Source organism: Phoenix dactylifera, chromosome 6, assembly GCF_051530095.1.
Source record: "Phoenix dactylifera cultivar Ajwa chromosome 6, Ajwa_hap1_PhDact_Kaust_v1.1, whole genome shotgun sequence".
NCBI classification, from domain to species: Eukaryota; Viridiplantae; Streptophyta; class Magnoliopsida; order Arecales; family Arecaceae; genus Phoenix; species Phoenix dactylifera.
In genome coordinates, this window is record NC_143195.1 from 38,029,150 (window position 1) to 38,039,311 (window position 10,162).

Consider the following 10,162-nt stretch of genomic DNA (forward strand, 5'->3'; position numbering starts at 1 on the left):
TACATGCTTTATTCTTTTTGTATCTCCTGGAGATGTTATTGCGGTTGCGGGTGTGGGTATCAGCAGATATGTATCCATGGCAGCCTGTTGTATGCAAAGTGATCTTGCTGATTGAAGTTGCTTTTCAGATGGAGGGTGGAACTATTCCTTCTTGGACGCACGCCATGGACGTGGCTGCTTTTTGACACACACTGGACCGTTACTGAATCGGACCCGATCCGACCCGACCCAACCTGAGATGTGGACCCAATTACTCGGCTTCAATCTGATTGTCTTTTCTGATATCGAGCGAAAAATTCGTTCTTCCTTTCTTGCATTTGAGGTGTGGAAAAAGTTAATGCCAAGGCAGAGGGTTGGGGATGGCGGCAAGGGCATCATTAGGATGCAACCAAAAGCATATTGCCAGAAAGAGAGTTATTGAACCCAAGGCAGCTGATCCTCTCCATTCAAACATTGTCGCAATGGTTGATCGGTTTCTAGGGTTTCGGAGGAGTGGATGAGGAGAATAGGAGAGGCAAGGCGACGACTGAGGAGGTAGCATCACCTCACACCATTGAACCAATCTGTGTTACACTATTGCGGTGTTACGATGTTGGGGTCAGGTACTTAGGTCACATCAGGCTGGGTTCAACTTCAAGTTGGGTTGCATCCTTAACCACTGACATGTGATGCATCAGAAGAACTTATTTTTCTCTGGCTCTTAATTAGTTGGGAAAAAGCATGCTATGAACACCGATGATACAGATATTTATCCTTCTTCCTAATAAACTTGCAATTTGGAAATAATACAAGGACGAGATTGCAGGTTCTTTCAAATTTGCGAATTTGAATATACAACCGCTGTATGATGGGATACTCAATGGATCCTATGAATCATGTCTACCTTGACTTCCTCACGAGTGCAATTTTAAGGTGTGGGGGTAATTCATAGAGGGAGGTTGGATTGATCCAAAGCCCTCACTCGTGGTGGCGACACATTTATTGGTTTGCAAGAACTTAGGAACAAAAATATCTGTAGTAATTTCGATCGAAAGGTGTCGACAAAAGGTGTGATGTAACAAAGCATCGGTGAAAGTAATAATTTACCGCTTGCTTGGCTTTAAAATGAGGGTGAGCAAAATGGATGTTTCGTTTAATGCACTGAGAACAAAACTTGAATGTTTTAGAGGCTGGAGAAACTCAAGCTATAGCTTGCAGTACTCACTGGATTAACAAATTTGCAAGTTAGTGCGGGTGCGCATAATGGCGCCCTATAAAAATTTTCGCTTTCCAATGCATCTCTTTTTTATTTCGATGCATTATTTTTTACCTTTGATTTTGTTTAGACTTGCTAATCCGAGATGTCCCATCCGCATGTAACTCGTATTTGCAACAAAATCTTGAGATATTACATTAGTGGATACTAACACATGCCGATGGAGCGACTCTCATCCTGCTAAAAGAATATTGTTGGGGATCATTGTAATGATTTTGTATAAAGACCCATAAAAGACTAGTACTATCAATATCATTTGTAATAACTTAAAAATTTATTTTAAAAAAATAACTAAAAAATATTAATTAAATATCTAAGATATGTTTAGCGTACTGTTGATGTGGAGCGAAACCCGTGCTTGGTATAGATGATCACATTATATCTTATAGCTAATGATATGAAAACTACAATCTGACCCCAAAACTTGACAGAAAATTGCTTGTGCACCACTTTGCCTTTTGGCATATGTGGATTTAGAAAAAATACACCTCCCTTCCTCCCTCAAAAGAAAAACTATTTTTTAAAAATTATTGCCCTATAAAAAGAATAAAGCTAATATTTTATTTGAGTCCTCGGCGTTATCGGAATAGCTGCATCCATAAATTTATGCCCCAAATTTTGAAAGGAGGAAAATTACGTGAATCACCGACGCGAATCTCCAGGCGTCACGAAGGCCCAGATGAGACAACAGATCTCCACCGCCTGGTCGCATCAGAACGCCCGTGGGAGGACCGCTGGGCTCCGATCTGTGACACGTGTCGCAGACGACAATAAATCATCCCATCTTCTCGGCGAAATCTAATCGGTACAAATCGCTCTGTCTCGATCTCGATCTCGATCTCGATATCGATTTCGAATACAGAGGGGAGCAGAGAGGCTTGGGCGGGAAAAATCCCTCGCTCAAAACCCTACGAACCCTAGCCTTAATTGTCGGAGTGAGAAGGATTCTGGGGCCAGCGGAGGCGATGGAGCTCCAGAACACGGTAAAGGAGACTCTGAGCTCCATCTACCGCCACCCTGACGACGCCGGACGCCGGATGCCGGACGCCGTCCGCACCCACGCCGATCTATGGCTCCAGGACTTCCAGCACACCATCGATGCCTGGCAGGTAAGCACACACGCCTCCCTGCGCTGCCTTCCTCTTTTGCTCCGATCGTCGGAGTTCTTTTGTCTGCCTCAGTTTTTATCTCTCTCTTTCCGTCTAGTGTTGGCGTTATTTCTTTGCTCGGCGGTAAAATTTTTGAAAGGGAGTAATGCATTATTTCTCGATGGTCGGGGGTCTGGATCAGATGTTGTGGCCGATAATATCTTGTTTTAGAAGCTTGTCAATAGAGTTCCTTTCTTCTTTCTTTTCTCTTTTCCTATTTCTAATGGAATGAAAGAAAATTACATAAAGAATGAATCTGATAAATGATCCTTATGTTTCTCACGTGGACGGTTTCGACAGTTCTTGATTCTCCTTTTTTTTCCCCAAGAAAATTACATCAGGTCAGAGCTTTTATGGTTGTAATCTCTTCCTTTTGTTTGGTGATGATCTTGTTTGCTTAAAAAAAATTGCTGCCGTTATATGTTTGTTGCTTGCAGATGATCGCTTATTGCTCCTTGATAAAGTTCTTTTCTTTCTATGTTTCTCTGAATGGCAAGGAAAGAAAATTCCTTGAAGATTTTTTTTTGGGAACTGGCACAATTGATGAAATAGGTCATGATTGTTGACCTTTATTTTGTCACAACCAAGGTTTTTTCTGGCCTTCATTCCCCTGTCTCTCTTCATCGAGAACATCATGCCATTTTTCCCCTCCAAGAGCTGTTGCTCATATATATTTTCTTAACCTCCGTACTTTTTACTACCATTAGGGTTGCGACATAAGGAATATCAGTTATAGATGGAGTCATGCTGTCACAGAAAATTCATGATGATGAATGGCAGCATGATTGCCCATGTAGCATGTTTTGTGGTCCCGTACAATGTCATGTCATTTCATATTCTGTTGTATATGTATCCACATTGGACATGCTACTTTAATATCAATCTACCTTGTATCCCAATATGCTCCATGTATTATTTGATGGATAGTATTGTGGTTGGTCTGCACGTATTCAGTGATAAACATCAAGAAGTAGTCATACCTGAGGCCAAGAACTGTGAGATCTTGTGTAATAGATAACAATTTTAACCAATAGTGCTATTCTAATGAGGTAGCTCCTCTTTGGTGGTCAGAGTAATGATTAAGTTTTTCCAAAAATTATATATTATAGTGGCTGTAAAAGTGTCATTCCATGGTCAACTCATGTCTACCATTGAGTTTTAAATTTGAGCATTCTCCTTCCTGTGACACAACCCTTGGCTTTTTCTAATCATGAATATTCGATATGTCAAAGCTGAATTAGAAGAGCAATACCAAAGATGAGAAGTAGGTGTAAGTATATTATCAAGACATTTTTGGTAGAATGGGCCTACAACAGGGTTCAGTTTTATCTCTCAATCTATTTGCACTTGTCAAAGCAAGTTAATTGATGATACTCAGGTTTTATTGTGGTGTACTTGGTTTGCCTATCATTTTTTTATTCCTTAATATGGTGATAATATCTAATTGGAATTATGAGAGAAGGCTATAGAAGGATTTAAGACCAGCTGAGCCAAATCTTAGTATGCATACAGTGTATGAAGATCAGAAAGCAAACAAAAATGAGTTCTCCCTACATGTAAGTCATATGCGTAGTAGAGACCCAATAAATTGTAGGATGGGGGTTAGGATGGAGATGCAAGAGGGTGATTCTTGGTGCAATGATAAGGCTGCTCCATGATGACTTGGAGGTCACAGGTTCAAAATACAGAAACAACCTCTCCACATGTGGGGTAAGTCTAACCCTCGCCAGATTCTGCAATGGTGAAAGCCTTGTGCCCCAGGACATCTAGGCTAAGATGGAGATGCATTCCCAGAGTTTTGTGATCATCCCAGTTTATTAAAACCGAATGAAGACATTAGTAGATAATACCAAGGCTGAGGACATTGTATAAATCTGACTATTAAGTAATGAAAGAGTGTCAGTTGCAGTAGATACACATTGCAATGTTATGCACTTTTATTGCGAAGGATAGAGTTAGAAATAGGTTAGAATACATTAGTAGGGGATAAAGTTATGGAATTAAAGAAACTCAAGTTGAACAAAGTCTAGATGGGGTTTGATGGAATAAAGGTTTCATATTTGTGTGGAATTATAAGGAATGAGGGGTAAGATCTTTGAGAATCTTGACAGATGTTGTAAAATAACTTAAGAAACCTTGTCACGGCAGAGTTTCCTGACATTGATTGAGATAAATAGTGAAGTTTGGCTCATGAAGCAATCCCCTGATAGGATAAGGCCTGTCAAGTATGGTTGTTGAATATTATAGTTTTGTTTCTTATTTCCCTTTTGACAACTGATTCCATTTCATGAACTATGCTTTTATTTCTGGTTGAACATTGTGGATGTGTGTTATTTCATTACATCGATGACTTGAATTTCGTCACAGGTTGCTGATAATTTACTTCATGATGCTAACAGCAATATAGAAACTCTCATTTTTTGTTCTCAAACTCTCAGAAGCAAGGTAATGTTAAAATCATGAAGAAATGGCCACATCCTTTGAGAGTTAATAATTCTTTGGTTGTTCATAGTGCCAGTAGCTTTAGTTTAAAAATTTGCAAATTGTGGCATATAGGTACAATGGGACTTGAAGAACTACCATCTGAAGCAATTTGTCCTTTATGTGATTCTTTATATGTGAGTATCTTGTACATTTTTATTTAAGTCAGAGTTAGTTTTGTTCATGAGGTGTGAAAATGTTTGTTATTTCTTTCTGCTTGATTAATTGATGCATGTGTCACCTGAAGAATCACTATAACCATGCTTCTTGATTTATTTATCGCACTCTGGAAGCTGGGACCAGTGTGAAAACTTTCGGGTTGCTAAGAACTGTATTCGTTTAATTCATGATAATTATTGATCTATTTATCTGGGTTGAACTCATCATATGATTTTATCAAGTCACTCATCTGAACATATAATATTTCATTTCTTACACTCTTAAGGGGACTGTTGACCACATTAATTCCAGTTATGAAAATGACCAGCGAATTATCTATGGAAAAATATTGGGGTTTTGATTTTTTTTTCCATTAAGATGTTTATCTTTTTTTTAAATGAAACCTAATACTTTGGTTCTTAGTTACCAGAAGTGTGTTAGGTGTGGCTGGAACCAGGTCTCTTAAAAAAGTTTAATAAGAAAATAGTTAGGAAGCAGGGATTGGTTCCCAAGGAGATTCGGAAGCATGCGTGTCGCCCTAAATGGAAGATCCTGCTGCTAAGCTTTGTTCTCTTGGTTTGTCATTCAAAATATTTCTTCTATTTGTTTTAATTAATAAAGTCTTGGATCTTCAGTTTTACATGCTTAATAGAATAGGATTTAACTTTGTGTGTCAAGGCTTCCCCAATCTACCCCTCTTTGCAGGAAAATTGGGAAAATATATGAATGAGAATCAATATGAGCTATTAGATTCTTTGGCAATTCCTCGTTTGGTTTTTTTACTGTTTTTTTAAAATGTTTTCTGTACCTTATTGGTTTGGTCTATCAGATTTTAAATTCTGAAATAGTGTTACAGATAAAGGAAGAGAGAACAATAGAAAATATGTTACTGCTGTTCTGAATGGTATTTGGCTTTTGTCATTCCATATAACTGATCCATGTTTAAATATTTATAGCATATTTGCTTTTATTTACGGCCGAAATGCCTTACACTAAGGTCTAGCTATATTAAAGAATTATATAGATCTAGTTTCTGATCATCCTTTATCCTTGCAAAAGCCAAGGATGTTATATGGAACAATGAAAGCTTGGACCGGAGATTGTGATAGTGGTTTTTATTGGAGGAAAGAAACAAGCTGCAGTTATCGAAAAGATATTCTAGCTTAATTTATACGCTTAAGTTATGTACGCCTTGATTTTTATCCACATTAGTTGATTTTTTTTATAGTATAATTTGTTAACAAATGCAAATGTGTAATGATGCAATTCAGCGAGTACGGCCTGTGCAAGTATTTTAGCAGAGATGGCTATGAAATAATGATATTAAATAACCTGCTAATGCATTTATATGGTCGGTAAATCTCTAGCATGATATAGTACTATGTTCTTCACCAAGACTCTGAATCAATACCATGTGGAATATGTACTGCATAAGAAGCGCTAGGGTGGTGGCAAATACACAATTTCAGCAAAAACTTTTTTATCCTTTTCTCTTCCTTTTCTTTCTCATGAGTGGAAAATGGAGATGTGTATTACAATAATGGATCAAGTATCATGCGTTGTGCCTGTGCTGATTGTCTGGTAGCATAATATGCACGAGTTCCTTATGACTATTAATGCCTTGGTGCCTACTAGTACTAGTTCAGGTTATTGGATAAAAATGTTAGTTTTATTTTTTAAAAATTGAGTGCCATATTTGTTATATAATGGTAAAAACTTCGGTTCTTCTGTGCCCTTCCCTAGATTGAGGATAGTTGACTGTGTTTTTGAAGAAGGGAAATGATGTGTATCATGATTCTGCCTTTTCTTTTAAGGTGCACATCCTGTTGGAGCTGAAAATTTTATAATATTTCAGGAGGGATGGGAAATGCATGAGGACATGTCTGACTGTTAAATGGCTTTTAATTAAATATATGTGTATCCTTACTTTCTTATGACTTCATAATTTTGTGTTAGTTATTCCCTCTCCTATCTGCAACTATTCTGAGAGGATGGTGCTTAAGCCACTTTTCTCTTTGACATATAGCTATAAATTATGAAGTCTGGACTTTATTTGAAGGTTTAGAATTTAGAGAGTTCTAGAATGGCTGATGAATGTCATAGTTGTAATGAACACTATCAGTTTAATCTCGTGCTAACATTCTCCGGCCCCATTAACTCTACTTATTTATTACTAATTTTCTGATTTATCTTCTTTAGGCTCCCCTTGATAAGTGAATTGTAGACAAATGGTTCCCGTATTTCAGAAATTGTATCTAAAATGAATGGCATAACTATTTCAACCAAGTTCTGTAAGAAGTAATGTGCTTTTCGTAAATTCACTCGATATATTTATGCTTCTTCACTATGAGCATAAGGAACATAAAGGCGTACTTATCATCTTTGAAATTTTCTTTGGTCATTAACGTACATTTATGGGCTGGAAGCTGAATATCTAGTTACCCTTATTTATTAATTGTAAGGTCAACTATATGATATACATGTATTCTGTCAAATTGCTTATTGATCTCCTTCCTAATGTTTCTATTCAATTAAACTATTAGTTAAATCTTTCTTTGGTCCTAAAGGTGAAAATGTGTAATAGATACATGAGAATCACCATTGTTGCAATGCTAGAAGAAGTTCAAGCATTGTATCGGCAACACAACCAACCTTGCTTCCTTTACCTGTCCAGTTAAGTTATAAAGGTTTATTATCTTTACTGAGTCCAAGTTTAACTATTATTTTTTTTATCTTTTCTTTTACTTATATGTTATAATAAAACAGATATTTGGGTCAGATCCATCTTGTGCAAGTTACCTTGGAAGTTTAATTGAAGTTGTTTTGAGCCATATAATAAAGCTTCTTGCGACAATTCAAGTAATTAGTTCTCTCTTTGACTCTTTATATTGAGTTACAAAGTCACTGTCTGGCTTCTTTTAGCAATTTCTACTTGTAAAATGACTAAATTTTATTCTCATTTTCTTATAATGTAGGACTTCACAGCTAGACCAGACATAGCAGATGACTGTGATTTGTTGGCATCGAGATGTATTCGCTATTGCCCCGATTTATTTGTTCCCTCTTCTATATTTCCATTGTTAATTGACTGTTCAATGATTGGGATAACTATATAGCACAGGTGATTTCATGTCCTTCCTCCTGCCTGCCAGGACTTTGTTAGATCGTTGATGTTTGATGGAAGCTGCGAATGCATTGCCTTATATAAGTACAAAATCCTCTGGCATAATTGTTACCTACAATTGCACTAGCCTCTATTAGTAGGTGTTAAGCTGCGATGAATAACAAAAATCGAGGAACATACATGCAGAGAAGTGTATAATATTTTGCTATTTCAAGAAAAAAATGTTTTTGGTGGACAAAAACTTAAACAAAGAAGTGTTTTAGCTTTATAACAAAAAATTTTGGCTATTTTCAGGATTTTTTTGTGTTTTTATTTGCTTAGTAATTTTAATATTTATAGGTAGGTTTCTGATCATCAAAAGGTTCCCAAGCAATACAATACACTAGATATGACATTTATTCTCTATGCTCTCTCTCTCTCTCTCTCATCTTTTGCTAATTTTCTCAGAAACATGAGTTTTTGCTTGGTATGTCAGTTGCTGGTAGCTGGCGGTTCATGCTTTTAACATATTTCACCAAAAAAATCACACCTTTGAAAATTATAAATCTGGCAGGCAGTTGAAATTTGGCAAGATGCAATATGCTGTTATTGGTTAGGATAGTTGTTTCTTTAAAGATATAATTTTTCTAACCATGATTCTCATGAGTTCACTTCCCTGCTGTTTGTGGGGCCAGTAGCATGGTTGTAAGCATCTAGGTTTAATTAATTTTCTGATGAATGTAGGCTTGTTGGTTGCAATTAACCCTGGGGGGCATGGAGACTACTGCTTTAATGATTTAGTTTTCATTTACTTTGTTGGTTAGGGATTTAGTCACCTGACAACTACATCTGATTTCTTGCTTCGCTTTTGATGCAGAGATGCTTGTAAATCCATGTTGACATTTTTATCTGTTGTCTTTGATCTTGCAAACTGCTCTTCTGGAGAGAAGTACCAGTCAATTATAAACAGTGTGGTACTTCCTCGTGGTGCAACTCTCACCAGAATCTTGATTGCTTCATTAACTGGAGCACTTCCATCTTCTCGACTAGAAGAGGTACTTGTGCTTCATCTTTATTGGTTTTTGTATTGTGCATTCTCTACCATGATACGATTATTTATTTAATTGTTTTTTCCCTCCGTTCCCACAGGTAGCATATGTGCTATTAACCCTAATGAGAACATTTTGCTACTACCAGCCACAGCCGTAACAGAGGCTGAATGTTTGTGCTTCCTAAGAGCTATATTGGATGCAGCTTCAGGATCAGATAGTCCTGTCCCCACAATTACACTCGAGGAGATCTCAGATGTTTGCCAGCACAACAGGACAGTCCAAGACATAGTTCAGGGAGCTCTAAGACCGCTTGACTTTTAACTTCACAGCTGTGTCCTGATTCTGGAAGAGATGGATTATGTCCTAAAGCATCTTAGGGCAGCTTAGCTCCTGCTTGAGCTCGTGTGATCATGTATAATTATATATATTGAATTTTGTAGTAAATGATTTTGTCATTTTATGTTTGAATTGTTGCATTACATCCACTGCTCCTTGGTTTTTTGTCAGCCGGAGTTGCTCACCTGTTGGTTTGCAATGCTTTTACTGGTACGGAGTGTTTTCGGACTATATCTTCACATGGATATTTTTTCAATAAAAGGAAAACATTTTGTTCTCTTGTGCCCTAAATGGTAATTCCATTTGTTAGATATTGATCCTTCTATATTTTTGGCTATATCAATTAAAGATGCTCTACAGTTTTTTACCGTATGATGTTGATGGCTTTTCCTCCTGTATGGTCACCGGAAGTGGAGGAAAAAAAATGTAACCTGGCCATATCAACTATGAAAATTCTTGGAATTCCATATTTTATTTAAAGTACTTCCAATGGTTCCAAACTAAGTTTTCCAATGACAGGAATGATGTAGATAAAAGTTGTTGAATGCATGGTCCTCGCATCTAACAGGATTATGGAAGCTCTGGACAAGAACAGCCAACTTCTTGTTTGTCTTTTGACGGGTCAAGT

General features: G+C 37.1%; 1 protein-coding gene across 9 annotated transcripts; it reads left to right on the forward strand.

Annotated features, from left to right (window-relative positions):
* Positions 1 to 2,062: 2,062 nt before the first annotated feature.
* Positions 2,063 to 9,825, forward strand: LOC103704006 (transportin MOS14-like). Of its 9 annotated transcripts, none has more exons than XR_016395639.1 (7): positions 2,075 to 2,364; positions 4,960 to 5,021; positions 7,628 to 7,716; positions 7,810 to 7,902; positions 8,019 to 8,073; positions 9,024 to 9,201; positions 9,296 to 9,825. XR_016395639.1 is itself a non-coding variant. In XM_089923703.1 (5 exons), the coding sequence occupies exons 1-5, from the start codon at positions 4,863 to 4,865 to the stop codon at positions 9,517 to 9,519; spliced, it is 636 nt and encodes a 211-aa protein (XP_089779829.1). In that variant the 5' UTR covers positions 2,734 to 4,862; the 3' UTR covers positions 9,520 to 9,825. The 9 variants fall into 9 exon arrangements, 1 of the variants encoding a protein (XP_089779829.1); XR_016395640.1 differs by having other exon boundaries at positions 9,097 to 9,201; XR_016395638.1 differs by having other exon boundaries at positions 2,080 to 2,364; positions 8,019 to 8,164.
* The last annotated feature ends 337 nt before the right edge of the window (positions 9,826 to 10,162 follow it).